This window comes from Pseudomyrmex gracilis, unplaced genomic scaffold (assembly GCF_002006095.1).
Source record: "Pseudomyrmex gracilis isolate BER0280 unplaced genomic scaffold, ASM200609v1 scaffold_90, whole genome shotgun sequence".
Taxonomy (NCBI): Eukaryota; Metazoa; Arthropoda; class Insecta; order Hymenoptera; family Formicidae; genus Pseudomyrmex; species Pseudomyrmex gracilis.
In genome coordinates, this window is record NW_018020674.1 from 311,793 (window position 1) to 328,325 (window position 16,533).

At 42.5% G+C, this 16,533-nt stretch overlaps 2 protein-coding genes across 4 annotated transcripts in view; both read right to left on the reverse strand.

The window, feature by feature from the left end:
• Positions 1-8,772: 8,772 nt before the first annotated feature.
• LOC109855462 (vacuolar protein sorting-associated protein 28 homolog) overlaps positions 8,773-16,533 on the reverse strand; it is a 33,998-nt gene continuing 26,237 nt past the window's right edge. Inside the window, exons 1-3 of one of the 2 annotated variants that reach the window (XM_020429735.1) lie at positions 10,053-10,218; positions 9,566-9,794; positions 8,775-9,446 (exon numbers count right to left, since the gene is read on the reverse strand). In XM_020429735.1, the coding sequence (XP_020285324.1) occupies positions 9,027-9,446; positions 9,566-9,784 (639 nt within the window). In that variant the 5' untranslated portion in view covers positions 9,785-9,794; positions 10,053-10,218 and the 3' untranslated portion in view covers positions 8,775-9,026. Of the gene's footprint in view, positions 9,447-9,565; positions 9,795-10,052; positions 10,219-16,533 lie in introns of those variants that run through there. The other variant, XM_020429736.1, reaches the window with a different exon arrangement.
• On the reverse strand, positions 10,715-12,702 carry LOC109855459. Of its 2 annotated transcripts, XM_020429732.1 has the most exons (3): positions 11,403-12,702; positions 11,020-11,318; positions 10,715-10,959 (listed from the first exon to the last, which is right to left on the reverse strand). In XM_020429732.1, exons 1-3 carry the CDS (start codon positions 12,629-12,631, stop codon positions 10,742-10,744), a joined length of 1,746 nt encoding a protein of 581 aa, XP_020285321.1. In that variant the 5' UTR covers positions 12,632-12,702; the 3' UTR covers positions 10,715-10,741. The 2 variants fall into 2 exon arrangements, with proteins under 2 accessions (XP_020285321.1, XP_020285319.1); XM_020429730.1 differs by having other exon boundaries at positions 10,715-11,318.

Below are 16,533 nucleotides of genomic sequence, written 5' to 3' on the forward strand. Positions count from 1 at the left end.
CTACTCTTTCCTGTCACGTGACTTTAGTTACGTTTTTAATTTTCTCTACATATACGACGAACTGTCTCAAAATCGCTTTTCATTATTTACTTTCTCGATCTTACCGATTCGATTCGACTCGATCAACCAACCAACCAATCGGCAACGCGGAAAAGAGGCAACAATAGATGCGATACATTCGGCTCGAAAACGCGCACTTCTCGGTCCAAATGACTTTTTTTTATATAGGACTCAATTATAAAAAGTTGATAACATATCATTTTGAAAGCAGTAATTGCAATAAAAAATTTTATAACTTTTATTATTCAACATGTATTATTCGAGATCAAACCGTTTATTCGAGGTCGAACGATAAATGTTTAAAGTAAAACTTCCTCTAAAGAAATTTTGTTACAATACCACAATCGTATTCCGGGGAGGAAAGGCGGCAGAAATTTCCTCTATGTGTGTCCCCGCGACATGCGACATATTTGCAATTTTAAAACGGTTTTATCCCGCGTCACGCACGAGTATGCCACGCGGTGGGCCGCGATGCGCGGAGGAGGACTCGGCCCGTGAATATCCCTCTTTCTGCCTTTTTTATTCGCCACCGGGAATATTGACGTTATATTAAATCTCGCGGAGTCGGGAAAGTGATTTATCGGTAGCTACGGCGCGAGAGGAAGAGCCGGTGGAGGAATAGGCGGAAGTGAGAGCGGGGCTTCAGACGAAGGGGAGAGAACCTCGTAAATTCTTCCAATCACCGACAAATGTTACCAATTCCAAGACGTACAACGGTGTGCCCCGCCGGAAAGTTGAGCACTCTCCGCGCTCTCCGTGTCACCTCTTCTGTATGTATATCTAAGCTTTAATAATAAAACAAATACATAAGACGACGTGTGTCAGACGTCGAAATTAGTCGGTTGCTTAAGTGATTCTTAAGTGACGTAGAAGAAGCGCCCGCGCACTTCCGTTTTCTTCTTCTTCTTCAGAGATTCTTTTTTTGTTTCTCACAATAATTATATTTAACAATTTTTATTTATTAGTACAATCGCGAATATGAACTATCCACGTCGTTTCAAGATAATTTTTGTATAGCAAACAAATGTTGTGTAGCAAAAATTGTTTAATTTTGTAATAACCAGTAAAAATCATTTTATATACCGACAAATTGGGGATTCGATTGCGATTAAAGTTCGTAAGAACAAAGACTGATTATTTTCCCGGCCGACATGACTTTTTTTTTTTTTTGTTTTGTCAATTTTACGCGAAGCAAGGAATTTCTCCGGGAGAATATATCTCTCGATATATATAAATTTATGGCTTGTCGATAACGTACGTGTGAGATAGATGTCTCGCGATTTTCACACAGGTCGCGTTCTGATTTCAAACGTTATCAATTATTTTTTGTATTGTTAAGAAACGTAATTTCGTGATCGCGTATACACATATATATATATACACGACTGTACGTGTCAGAAAACTTTTCGACACAGCCGAAGCATGAAAATAAATTGAATCGATCCGAACAGAAGAGTCATTTGTCATTTTGCAAAATTCGTAAATATTTGTTGAGTTATTAAACAATTTGTTCAATCATTGGATTCACATTATTATTTATGAATTAATAATTAGATAAATATTATGCGAAGTTTGCGAAATGACAATTATGATTTGTAATATTTGTTCAGTTCGATCCGATCCGGTCTTCGCACTTCGCGCCGTGCCGCGAACATATTTTCAGACACTCCCCCCTCCCCGTATATACATAATAATCTTCTCTACGTCAAAAAGATTTTATTTCGGTGCGTTATTTCTTCTCGCGCTGTAACTTTCGATGCATTTTTAACGTGTCTTGTTGCGGCGTGTGTGCGAAAGTCGAAGTTTGCGTCGCGGCGATGCGCGAAAGCTCCGAAGCTTTTAAGCGACGCCCACGAAATCCGCGGTAACATTTTTCAAGTGGAAAGTTTCCGAAGGCCTCGGCTATTTTGAATAATTTCACGCAAATCGTATTTCGTAACTTTTTATAGGTTACAAAAAGGATTATAAGGATGCTTGTAACTTTTCTCGCTGAATATCATGGCGCGGCGCAAAATGGATCTCGCGGCGAAGCCCGCGCCGCGGGCGCCTATATATACGTATTCGCGAATCCTTTTAACGAAGAAATCTTGTTTCTCACCGAATAAAAAAAAACCTAAACCGGCGAATTATTACGAACAATGATTGAGAGAAAACCGAATGAATTTTTTCTCAAAGAAAGAAGAAGAACGCAATCTTCTTTCGTTGTAATTCTTTTTTTTTTTTTTTTTTATCTTTTATTCTTTTTCTCGCATGTGATATACATATTGCATTAATTCGCGCGCCGATTCCGGGGCTTTGTATCTTCCTCGACGTTCACAAGCACGAGCAAACAAAGCTCGCGGCGGGGCACGAACTTTTATTGAACCGAACGTAGTACGTAACGTCCGCGTTATCGATTCCCCCGGCTCTCTCTCTCTCTCTCTCTGTTATACGTATCTCGCGTGCATCATCGTTCGGTTGCACGATGTGTGTATCTCTCTTCGCGAGTAACACATTATTAAATCCGACCTTTTGTTTCGCGCGTTCGCGCCGGCTATTTCTTCTAATCGCCAAACGCGCATCGTGCAATCCCGGAATGAAAATTTTTTCCTTTAAAATGTTACGACCTGACCGTGGCGGTCGGCAGATATCCGAACTCGCGGCCGATTACAAAGGAATCAACGGCGAACAATTGGATTTCTCCGGGCCGAACAACGCCGCATTCCCGAGGGCGAAGTTCACGGGCGCATCCAGAAATTCGACTGCCGCATGAAGGAGCAACGCGGGCGGCGCGAGCACAAGCGCAGGACGATGCCGCCGCTTTTACACGCCGCGGCGCATTGTCCGGCGAGACATTCTTTTCGTGAATTTCGCGCAATTGTGTGAGTCGCGCCCGCACGAAAAGTTTTGCATAATGTCGACGTAACTTCGCGAGACGACGTGCAAGAATTTTGAGTCACAGAATTTTGGCGAAGTCATATTTATTTATATTTGTTAAATTTGGAAAAGCGCCAATATATATACGAGCAAACCTCGATGTTGTTGGTAAAAATGTATTTGTTTATTGAATTGTCATACAACGTGTTCAATCCACGTTGGGACAACACCAACATCCAACACCGTCTAATCTGCTAGACACAATAAATCGCGCGCTGTGATCGGGGACTTCTTTCGATTTCTTTTCAAATACATTGTCACCGAAGAAGATCCCAACGTGGATTGAACACGTTTGACAATTCAACAAACAAATATATTTGCCAACAACATCAAGATTTGCTCGTTTTGGCTCTTTTCCAAATTTATTGAAATTTTCACGAGCAGTTATATTATTTATACTCGTTGTTGATAAACTTGCAAATTTTTTTTCAAGAAATTGGAAGAGAAAGTGTGTGTGTGTGTGTGCGTAAATCATCGTTGTTAAAAGTCATTACGTGTACGTACATATATTTGAAAATTATTCTAAATGAATCTTTCTACATCTTTAGTCGTTCGGTTGATACAAACGTACTGTGGAAAATCGAACTCGCGTAAGTTCATTGTCGGCGAATTTGCAAATATTTTATAATAAAAGAAATTAATTAAAAAAGAAAGAGAGAGAGAGAGAAAAAGAGTGAGAGTCGTTATTGAAATTCATTATATTTGAAAATTCACATATTTTAAATGGATCTTTATATCTCTGATAATTTTTATCCGGCTGATATAAACGTACGTTCGTAAGTTTCATTACGTGCGAGTCACTAATTTACACGCGCTTCGTCTTCCGTCGTGCGACGACACAAATGAGAGAGAGAGAGAGAGAGAGAGAGTGAGAGAGAGAGAGAGAACGCGGATAATATATAGTTAACCTTCCCGTCGTTATATCGTATAACAATTGATTCGAAGCCTCTATTCGCCTGTGTGTGTGTGTGCGTGTAATATCCGATATATCTCACGCCCGCGCCAATATTCGATTTCGTTACGTACGTAGCTACGCGGCAGCTTCGATTTTTTTGTCTAACCCTCCAGAGAGGAATAATCCGCCAGCTGGACATTAAAAGCCAACAGTGCGCTCACAGTGCGTGGCCGGCGGCGATCGGTGATGGACCCCGCAGCACACGAAACAGCTCCCTGGTGGCGCCGTTAGTAGAACTGTGCGTATTCATCCTCTCCCCCCCTTCCCCCCCAGGAAGCGAGATTGCGCGGAAATCCCCCACGGGGCTGCTCGACCCCCGCGTGTAATTTCGTCATTTGGCCGACTTTACGGAATTGCGCTTTTTCCTCCGCTCCGCGTGAGGTTTACGTAGTACGTTGTTTAACGAACGAACGGGGGTCGTTTGTTTTCGAAGAGACAAATTAGTTCGAACGAGCGATTTTTTGTTTTTTTCGCGCGAAGCTACAATTTGCTATTTTTCACGGTTTTTGTTTCCACTTGTTTTCAAATATTAAAACAGCGAGAAACAATCGACGGTATGTTTTATACAGAATTTTTGTTTTCCATTGTAAAATCTTCGACAAAGTTCTCCCAAAAGGCCCCCCGAAGGTCGGGATTTTATTTGCGATCGATGTTTGCTCACTCCAAAGGCAAACGTTCGAAACCTTCGTACGGCGAACACAGCACGCGTGCTGTGCAAGGGGGCCGTCTGTAAGTATCGAGAGTCGTATTCGAATCCCGCGGATACACACGCGAATCGATAAGCGCGTTTTGTGAAAAATCTGCGAAAGGTTTGCGGGGATCGAAAAGCTTGGTCCTCTTCGCCTCCCGACAATGTTCTTTGAAGTCTACGATCGCGGAAGATTTTCGAGTCGACCTGATCGCGAAGATCAAAAAAAAAAAAAAAGAAACGTACACTAAACGTTTCAAGGGAGAGAATTTCATTCACGGTGTTCCAATCCATTGCCCGTGCGAAACGATGTAAAATTTTCTCGGAACGAGCCAATCGCGCGCGTAATATTTGCGTCACTCGTGCACACCTGCTTCTGCCAAGGAAGTAGAGAGAGGGATCGATACACCCGGCGCCATATCCCGGGGATGGAAAATCCGCGGGAGGAGAAAAGTTCGGGAGGAGATCGAGAGAAGTCCTTTTTTTGAAAGAGGAAGCTGCGAGAGAGAGAGAGAGAGAGAGAGAGAGAGTCTCTCTCTTTGAAGTCGCGAGACTTGAGCCGAAGATTTTGGGATTCCGGCGGGAGAGTCGCGAAAAGAGCGAGAATTTCACTTACGTCGCCGATCTTCGCTTATCCCACGACCACGTAAAATTTTCGGAGGGAGGGAAGAACGCGGGGGAGCGTACATTACGAACTCTCTAACGTTGCCAGTCGCATATCCGAGACCAGGTGCGCCTCACCATCGGGGAACGATCGGGAACCGCTGTGCGCACTCCTCCCTTCCCCCTCCGCCCTCCCCCCCCCGGGGCCATTGCCTTTCAAGCCAGTCCTCACGTGCTGGCCCTTTTTCTTCGTTCCGCCACGACATATCGAGCACGATTTTTCAAGGCGACTCACGTCCTCCCAATGTGTGATACGCCTCTCAAGTGACACGAAGCCCGGGCGGGAAAGACACGCGAGAGAGAAAGAAAGAGAAAGAGGAAGAGAATAAGAGAGAAAAAGATTGTGCGTGCACGTATCTATATAGGCTCGAGTCGGAGAAAACGTCTATATATATATCAACGTTATTTTACTCTTGTGTTGTTGAGAAGAGAATATCTATCAAACTATTTTTTTTATCTGAGAAAATTTTCGCGCACACTTGAGTTTTTAAAAAAAAAAACAACTTCGAAATTTTTTAACATTAAAAATGTTCTAATATTAAACACAAAAAATTGAACTATATCATTTCGAAAGGCCGTTACGAGCCGCCGTAAACAAACGTTTTCCAAAATACAATTTTTTCATCCACCATTATTATTCAACAATCAAACTTTACGAAAAAAAACGTTTCGAAATGGAAACCATTTCTACGTTGCGGAAAATCTCTGACTGGAAGAAAATAAAATTGAAAAAAAAACAAAAAACAAAAAAAAAGCATATTTTCGAAGCGATACGTGTGTGCGTTTTGCGTGGAGTCATGTCAAAGCGGATATTGCTCGTGCAAGGTCGCTTCGTGTAATTCAAGCGACAATGCGCGATCTCTCCTTTCCGAGTCACACAGCGAACGCATATATAATAACTAGAGAAGCTTTTCTCGGTGCGCTCTTTTGTCAAGATCATTGTCGTTCGCGCAAGAGAGAGAGAGAGAGAGAGAAACGCGCGCGCTCGTTTTCAACAGATAACGTTCTCGTTGCGTCGACGTCTGCAGATAATCCCCCGTGTTGAATGTCCGTGTCATTCAACATGGAAAAACACGAAAAGCGTGTATATACCGCTCTCTCTTTCTCGTCCTCTTAAAGATTTTCTTTTCCTTCCGTATGTGTTTCGTTGCAGTAGCACTTTTACACTGGCTGTTGCCGCGGCGGTGTCGTGATACTCGCCCGTATAGGTATGTGTACACGTTTCTCTCACACAAAATCGAGCTCTCGTTTATTTGCGCGGACGAAGACGCAACAGGATGTGCGAGATTATCGCTCGCGATTTAACAGACAAATGCGTTTTTTCGCACTTGGTTGATAATCCGGCGGCGTGCGTGTGTATGTGTGTGTGAGTGTGTTGATAACAGTTAGCGTTTAAAAAACCAGCGGTTTTAATATGTATGCAAACGATTGCGCGATTTTTTTGCCGAGAGAGAGAGAGAGAAAGAGAGAGAGTGCTTTGCAGGTGCCGATACCGAGCGGCAGCTTTGTCATATCTACTCGCGATAATTGCATACGTTTTTCAGGTGCACGGCAATAACGGACGACGACGGTGATAAATCCATTTTTGCGACTATATATATATACATATACGTACATACATACGTACATACATACGTACGTACGGACGACGCTGCTGCTGCTGCACCAAGAGAGAGACCGGAACATATACATCAAAGTCTTTGATTTTCCGCAGCTGCCGAATCGGTCCGCGAAATCTGAATTTTTATATGCAGGCAAAAGTGAAAGAGGGTAAAATCACCCTGTCAAAGGCAAGCATATTCGTTCCAGCCAGGGACCGAGTGATTTATATTGAAATAACACCGTCAGGTAAACGAACAGATTGACGGATAAGCCGGCGCGCGTCGGTGTGTGTGTGTGCGCGCTCGCGCGCGCGCGGCGCCTCTGTGTGTGTGTGTTTCATCACCGAGGGATGTGTACGAAAGATATATCCTCACGTGGAGGAAAAAAAGTGGCTCAAGCCCCCGCTGCTGCGTTCGAGCCCGCCGGAATAGCTCTGCGGAATCGCCTTGGGAGGATCATCCTATTCGGAAGTCGGATAAAAATCCACGTCGTCTTTTGGATATTGCGCCGGAAGATGACCCCGGAGGAAGAGTTTCCCGGCGAGTTGGCACTGACAAGTTCGCAATTGCGAACCGGGGGACGGAAAATGGATTTATAGTAGATTCAAAGTGACGTGTTTACACACAGATACACGCAGCTTGATTCGCACCGCCGAAGAGAGAAGCTCAAAGCTCGAGCCGAGAGATTTCACGACCGAGAGTCGCCGCAACCTGCTCGACTCGCATTCGCACGTTGGAACATCGAGTAACTTTCGAAGAAAAATAATTCCTACAGAAATTTTTTTACTTACGTGACCGAAGTGATGATCAGTTTTTAAAAGGCGTATTAAAATTACTGTATGAACAGTGTTTTTTTATTCATTCAAAAATAAGTAAGCAATTAGCCGCACCGCGAATAGTAATAAATTTCCGCAAGGGATTCCTATTGCATGTAAATTTCTCTTTCTGCGAGAGCGCGCGAGAAGAGGGAGAGAGGGCGGAATGCGCACACGGACACGAATTGCCAGCGGACTGGCATGACTGCAGATACAACGTGGCCTGTTAGTTTAGCTCAGTTTAATTTAGTTTAGTTTAGTCAATAGTTCAGCGCCGTTATTGTACTCCGACGTGGCAGCGAAAGCCGAAGGATCACCGCCGCTACTACACATCACCACCACCACCATCACCACCACGACCACCACCACCGCCGCCGCTCTTCATTTGCATACCGGGGTGTGCCCCGCGTAAATACTCGACTCGGAAAAGTCTGCTTCTGGCACATCAAAGGGACGCGCGGCGCACAAAATTAATCCCCCGCGTTACTATCCCGCCCGCAAACAGAACCGACGAAATATCGGGCTTTGAACGCGCGCGCGCGCGCTGCGTCATTGTTGCGCACCGGAACGCAACTCAGCTTAGAGATAAAGACCGCGTCTTGACGCGAGATGGATAAAATGCGACTCTTCTGTCGGGGTCGTGAGTACTCTCTCTCTCTCTCTTTCTCTGTCTCTTAAAAGCGAGTCACTTAGGACGTAAACAAAGGATTCGAGAGAGGCAATAATAAAAACTTCGTCAAACAGCGAGATTGTGATCTTATAATTGCGGAATATCTCCATCAATTTTTTTCTATCAGTTACATACAAATGTTAAAACTACGGTAATGATATAAATTTTTTTTATTAATATAAACTTTTTACTGACATTTTTTTATCCTTACGTAGTTGTGTAAAGATAAAACAATGTGCGCGACGCGATAATTCAAAAATATATGTATTTAGCTTGCAAAGAAGTAACATAAAAAAAAAATAAGAAGTAACATAAAACAGTCAGTCTATCTAGTTGATGATTTGACATGTGTTTGTACATATACATATATATATAGTATATATATATATATATATATATACTATATTATATATATATATATATACACATATATATATATATATGCATAAATGCTGACATAAACACGTATATTGACATATTTCGATTGATAAAAATGTACGCATAGAAGTTAAATTGCTAGCCTCGCACGAGAAACAGGATAAAACTTGCAAAGTGATATAAAAACGGCAAGCTCTCTTATTGCTCTCATCAAAGAGAAAGAAAGTTAATTTATATAAACACAATTAAATTACCTCAATTCTTCAGAAAACTGCAAACCTTAAGAATTATGAAGTATCTTGTTAAAAGCGTTATAGGACGTTTCTAAATCAAATATCAATTGTCTGACTTGAGTCTCGGACAATTCGTCCGAAGCGGACATGTTGTCCAGAGTTTGCAGCCATTCCGCAACTTTAACTTTGCCGTCGAAATCGCTGGGTAATATACTCAGACGATTCATGGTGTCCATGAGATCTCGCAGATCCGGATGCAATTGATCCATAGCTTTGATCTCCAGCCGCAATTTATCCATAAGCGTGATGAACAGCGAAACAATGTCAGCAATGCACTTGGAAGTGTTGCCTTTGTCGTCTTTTATTGTGATCGGTCTGTCTTCCTTGATTCTCTCAAGAGCGGCCGGACAATCCAATCGGAACGCTCTGGTGAAGGAGTCAATTGTTGGAAACTGATCGCTCTGCACCTGTAACAAGATAAAAAAAATTATTATTATTGCTCTGTTCTTTGTGTTCAACATTGTCACAGGTGGTTCTATTGCAAACAAGAAACAAAATTTCTTCTTTTTCTGAAATACTCTCTCACCTGTTTGAACGCTGCCCTATATTGCACCAACAATTTACTGCACGCTGCCGTGTATTCCTTTGGCGTAACACAGTCTCTGATGTAGGCCTTTTCCAAATGTTGCAGAGTATTTACCACAGCATACAGATCCGCTTGATTGTCATGTTTCTCCCTCTCCCGAGCATTCTTGTACAATTTAACTTCTTCGTACAATTCGGGACGATCCTGAGCTATCGACATGACTCGAAACCTGTAGAAATCGTTTGACAAACGTGTTGCAAATTTGTTTTCTTTTAGAGGTTATGTCACGCGCATCGAAGCTATTTTGTAAGTTTTTTAAATCGTAAAAACTGATTCAAGAAGAAAAAAAGCAATGTTTGAAAACAGACCAAAATTCTGTTAAATTGTCACGCGACAATTCAACGACGCATCTGATCAATGTCAGGTAGTTTGCTGTTATCTCTCCAAGATACAAAAAGATTGCAATGTCGTGTCTTTTTATACTCACTTGTTTGTTCACTAGCAATATACCGATTGGCGACGTGAGTTATGTATTAGAATGTTAAAGACGATAACAAATTAAATATTTCAAAATTGAGAACGACGAGAGAAAAACTGACATTAAACTGGGAGAAAAACACTGAAAACACACTGACAGATCACGCAAACTTCAGAGCCATCTGCTGAAAAACAGTCAAACAATGACAAGTGTCTTCGTATGGTATTGTCGCAGTAACAAACACATAGACGCGCGTGTAATAAAAATGTCTATTCGCAAAATGTTAGACAATTATATTCATACAAATATTTTCTCTGCAACGAATAAAATCGCTTTTTTTTTATTTACAATTTATATAATCTAAATATATTCCAAATATAATTTGTAAATACATTTGTAAACGTTTGATCGGAATTGTACTGTTATTTTACAAAAACTTATAAAAAATAATATCACATATATGTGTAAATTGCATATCGCTGCAATTACATCACAATTATGTTAAACTAAAAAACAAAAACACTTTTAATAATTTCAAAATAAGAGTACGATTACAAAATCCTGATTAAAAATTTTAAACATCTTATAAGTTATAAATTAAAAAATACAAAATTACTTCTAACAAAATATATATATATATATATATATACAATTTATATATATATATATTATTTTACAAATATACAAAATCTATGTCACTAAAACTCAAATATCTTCTCCATCACGTCGGGTTTATCGTTACTAGGCTTTCTCGAACAAAACGGCAATTCCCTCTCCTCTTCTATACACGGACAGTTGAATTCTTTGACAATTCGTTTCGGGCGTTCGTGTGAATTGCTTCTGTTCGCAACATCAGGTACTACGTTGTCGTCACTTATGCTTATGTACGTTACTTCCAGAGTAAGATCGTTCCTATCTAAGATCGTCCAAGGTGGATAAAGATTTATCACAAATTCCGACATCATTTTCAACGTACCTACTATATCACAGACTAGCATAATTGTTATATTCTTGTACGGGGTTTGTTTCGATCGGATTTGAGTATTGTTCGAGTTTGTTTCCTCGATCTTCTCGTTGGTTTGCAGAAGATTGAAACGATCCTCGAGCAGAATACCGTCCAGAAACTGATTGCCGAACTGTTTTCTGCAACTACGCACAAACACGCTGACGAACTGCACGGCAGCGTCCTGGTTTTTACTCATTTGATGACGCCATATGCGAATGTCCGACACTTGCGCATTGACCAGAGACTGCAACCTTGAAACCATGCTCCCTCTGAAATAAAAATGCAACATATTACACGTCGTTCTTTTTTTTTAAAAAAAAAGAAAGAAAAAAACTTTTATCTGAATAATTTACTTTTTAGGCTTTTGACGTTTTTTCCCAGAATCCAAAAGATACGCGTACATGCTTTTGTCCGGTGACTTCTTTGACGGAGTAGTTATGCTGCTGATGTGATCGGTTTGAGTCAACTTGCTCCCAGTCTTCTGTGTAGCTCTGTTCATCGACGTCACCTGAGAAATCTGTGCGGACAGACGTGTGTTTTCCAGCATCATTTCAGCTTTGGAACAGTAAGTTTCATCGAGATCATTGGCAGTCAGTTGTGAGGACTGAATTACTTGCGTAGTTTTTTGAGTATTAACGTCTTCTATGAAATTACTGAGACTGTTGTTGCTATTGGTGTTTGAATCCGAAAGTTTATTGCACCCTTCATCTTCATCTCTGCTGTTCTCGCTTGGGCTTACTTCTATGTTTGGATTGCGTCTGTCGGTATTGCTGCTCGAACTGTCCTGTAAGTTCAATCTTTCTTCCGCAGAAGTGAATGTTCCCTGATATTTCTGACAGATCATTGGACTTGTTGTTACCTCACTTGCAACTCCAGCGTTCTCGCTCCCTTTCATCTCGTCAATTGCAGATACATCTCTTACGACGCAACAGTTGTTGTTAGCTTCTCTTTGTGGAATTGCGCTTGGATCGTCACGCTGCAATTTTCTTCGCTTCCTCTTGCGATGTTGGTGCGTGCCGAGAACGGGGGACAATTCATCATCAGTCGCCACGTTTTTCTCACAAGACGGTGTACGCTGAATCTCTTTCCGTTCGGTTTTGTTCTCCTCCTCTTTATTCTCGCAATCCGATTCAAAATTCATTGCGAAACGCTCTCCGGTCTCCCAACAATCTTGATTGTTCGTCTTTTTCACTGTAGCGTGTCTATTTATACGGATCTTTCCCTTGCGTCGTTTGCCGCTGCCACCGAGTATCGGTGACTTCGCGGAGACGACGCTAGTCGCCAACGTTCCCAGAACGGGAGACAACCGGGACGCATCTCCGCTGTTCTTCCGCATCGCGTCGTCCTCGGTATCCCCACCGTGAGTCTCGATCCATTTGCGCACATATTCCGTTTTTACGGTGCACGGTATGCGAGTCACGCTTTCGTCCACCACAACGACGCGATTGTGACATTGCTCCACAGTGTCGAGATCGAGGATCGATTGTCCGAAATTCAAACGTCTCACGTAGCTCGGCTTGTCGTTGAATGACGCATCTACGTGAGCATTAACTCCGCGGCTCGGTCCGGGGGAGTTCGACATTGAAAATAAATTCAATTACATACGTAAGAGCCGCGAGTGGAGATGCAAAACAGCTCCGCGCGTGTCGCACATTGCGGACGCACCGTTGCGGGCGCCGCCATTTTGCCGTTGCCAATGACAACCAAGTCCGTACGTTTGAACTGCTGCCCCCTGTGCCAAAAATTACGAACCTGCTTCCCACACACACGCGTTTTTGTTCGCCCGCGCATTTAAAGACACTCTTTCTTCAGATTTGACAATCAATTTTTTTTGCAAAAAATTTATAATTTAACTATAAATTAACTTTACAAAATTAATCGTGAGAGGATTGTTGGATGGGTTAACGTTTCGATTGATATTTTTTTTTTTTTAGATTTGCCGATCAAATCAGTTTTTGTTTAAAAGAGGGAACGAGAGAGAGATAAATGCTTGCTACTAGTATATATACTCTACACCGTGTGAAACATAATGCGTGAAATTGCACGCAAATATAAACAAACAAACGAGAAAACGTGTGCATCAGATATGTTTAACAAGTAAACAGCAATGGTTTTTTTTTTTTTTTTAATACCGAGATAATTTTTCCACTTCGTTTTTTTTCTTCCCGCGCCTTCGGTGATGTGCTTCGAACGCACACAAATGCGAGATTTAGTGTGATAATATCCCGTGCTATGCGGACCTGCCTCAATAGGCATCCGCTATAGCCCTGATTTGAGCACGCGGATGTGATACTTGGACCGACTATCTTACCCCGATACCAAGTGCTCTTATTCAAATGGAGCGACTAGGTGTTCCTTCCGACCCCGTTCGCACCACGAGTGTCGCAAACCCTTGCGACACTCTGTAAAGCGCTTTAAATCTCCGATATAAACATATTTCGGGGAAAAAAAAAAACGCTCGTTCTCTTACGAGATTGGCGAAAATTAATTTAGATTTTCTTTTCACAAGAGACAAGGAGACACAAGTAAGAGTCTTTTAAATATTTTTACGATATTATTATGCAATTAAATATAACATAATTACACGTATGCGTCATGTGTAATTAAATTAATTAATTAAATATGTAATTCTCTTCGCTTTTATCAAGAGAGTGATATCCGTTCCAAGTTTTCAGACAAAAAGATACAGTCTCTCTCTCTCTCTTTTAGATAAGTCTGACTTATCTCGGGAATAATTAAGAACGAGAACCGAAGAGCAAAAGAGATCGGTGTGAAAAAGACGATAAAGGGTTCTCGGACCGATCTGGAAATCTAACTATTGGCGAGAGAGAGCGCCAAGTTGCGCTCAGGCCGCGCGAGTTATACTGGATGACGAGTGCCGGGAGAAAAAACAAAGAGAGAGAAAGAGAGAGAGAGAAAGAGAAAGAGTGAGATCGAAAACCCCCTTTTATATATTAATAGTCGAGATAGCCTATGTGTCGCGTTACCGAGAGGGCCATCTCGGTTAGGACGGCCGCTAAGGGGGGAAGAGCGGTGGATCCCGGAGGATCGTTGCTGGGAAGTGGAAGGGGGCAAGAAGGGGGATTTATCCGCGCGAGAGAGCGAGAGAGGGCTCTCGATAGGAGACTTTGTACTCGTCCGATCGAGGAAGATCGAGCGATCAGATCAGCGGGACAGCACAGGGGGGGAATCCGAGGGGGAGGGGGCCTCGAAATGATAGATACGAGGACGGGATAACGCGGCGGACCCCTTGTGTCCACACGGTAGCCTCAGTTCCAGTTCGCGATGGAGGCTACTTGCTCCTTTTGACAGTACAGACAGCGGGTGACTCTTATTACTTATTAGGGGAAAGAGAAACAAAGATACACAACACACGTCAGATTTTACTGGTGATTTTTCGACAAAGTGAAAGCACAAAAAAAAAAAATCCCCCGCAAAAAGAGAAAAGAGTAGATATATAGATCTAAAAACAACACGACGAAAAAATATTTCAAAAAGACCAGCTGAAACATAAGTAGGAAGGAAAAAACATCAGAAACATAAGAAAAAAAACCGATCTGTCGAAGGGGTTGCGGGAGATCTAGGATCGCGACGAAGCCGATCTCTCTCGTCTTGTGTGAATCACCTTTCTCTTCCCGCTTTGGTCTTGCGCGCGCGGAGATGATGAGGACTCGCGGTGGCAGCTCGGAACTAGCAACAACACCATGAAAAACAACGATTACTTTCATTCGAGGCGCATATCGCGTTATTATATACACGTCGTGATGGCAGAACGGAGGTGACCGGATGCCGAGCGGTGCAGTGATTCGATTGATTCGCTGAAGAGTGTTCGTAGCTTCCACCGAACTTCCGAGTGCCCGTATTAAGTGCGCGTACGTGTGTGGTGTGCGTGCGTGCGTGTGCGTGCGTGGCTATCTCGCGAATTGCCCGAGCGGGCCCCGGTGCCTGTATCGGAACTACCGCGCGACACAAGTGACGCGCACCTTCGGCCGCTCTTGCGGGTGGTTTATTTATCGGCTCGCGAAGAAAAGCGGGTCTCTCTTTTATACTGTGTGGCTGTGTGGTGCGGCGGCGGTTCACCGAGGTGGTCCACCCAAGAGAGAGCACTGGTCGTTATCGTCGTCATCAGTCCCATCTACGCGCTGTCGCATTTCAATCAGCGCGCAAAGGGGGAAACGGTCGCGCCGGACGCGCGCACCTCATCGGACTTTCTTCGATTCTTCGCTATAGGAAATCGCAAATTCTCGCATAATTCGCATCGCAATCGATTTGTTTCCGCCGAATCGATCATCTCATTCTGGGTTTGTAACAAAAGAACAATTTTTTTTTTCACGTTTTTTTTTCTTTGTTTTGAATTTAAAACGGAGAAGAAATTTTTGTCGGGAACGTTTATTATTGTTTCGTTCAGTTTTCCTCGCGCATCTTCATGACTGAAACATAACGCGAGATACTTGCGTATGCATCGAGTTGATGCGAAAGTTTTTGATCGTCGCTCTTGTTACGTCAAAGAAAACGTTCAAAAGTTTGGCGAACAAAGACGTAAATCTTTTGTGTGAGAAAGATTTTAAATTGGTAAAAAAAAAATGAGAAAAATCGCGGCTGTACGCGCGAAATCGTAGATACTTTTTTTCGTCGCTCGAAATCGAGAGATCACGTGACGACAAAAATTGTGTGAAAAAAAAATTGCAAAGAGAAAAAGCTCGAAATGTTGTGAACCTCGAAAAAGAATGAAGATGTGTCGCTTTTATGCGAATGAAGTTTTTCGTCTCGGGGGGGGAGGGGGGAACGGCGCGAAAATCTAAGAAGAATCGCGTGGGCGCGCGGATTAACGTGTACATCGCGGGTATGCGTATATGAGAGAACGGCAGATATGTCGGCGACGCGACGAGTGTGAGAGCGCGCGCTTTCAAAGAAGAAAGAGAGGGATGGAGAGCAGAATGCGAAGGCGTGCGAAGCGGAATGACATTGTTTGCACCCGTGACGTCACTCGTAATTGTAATGAACAATGAGAGGCGCGAGTGTGCACGCGCGCTCTCTCTCTCTCTCTCTTCCTCTCTCTCTCTCTCTCTCTCTCTCTTTCTCTCTCTCTCTGTCTCTCTTTCGCGAGCCGCATGTGCCACCGAGGTCTAGGGTTACCTGACGTCAGTGGGTATAGGCTGGCAAATAGAAAAAGCGTCATGGCGCTGGTCAACCTCGTGTGAGTGCGGGTCGTAATAATTAGTTCTTTAATTATAGAAGTCGCCTCGAGAAATCGATTAGAATTAAAATAAACTTATCTGATTAGAGAATTTACAAAATATATATGCATTATTTTAACATTTTCTTTCTCTTTGTAAAGAATTTTTTTAAATAATAAATAAATGTTTTTAAATAGTTTTTTAATAAAATAATATTTAAAAAGTTTGAAAATTAAAGTAACATTAAATTTAGAGAAGAAACGTTGAATTGTTTTATTGACGAGGATGAGCTCGCCGGTGTAAATGT

Excerpts from the sequence above, each read along its gene's own strand:
- LOC109855459 (XM_020429730.1), bottom strand. The coding sequence starts at position 12,631 with ATGTCGAACTCCCCCGGACCGAGCCGCGGAGTTAATGCTCACGTAGAT. Across the intron at positions 11,319-11,402 it reads AAACGTCAAAAGCCTAAAAA|AGGGAGCATGGTTTCAAGGT; the intron begins GTAAATTATTCA and ends TTTTTATTTCAG.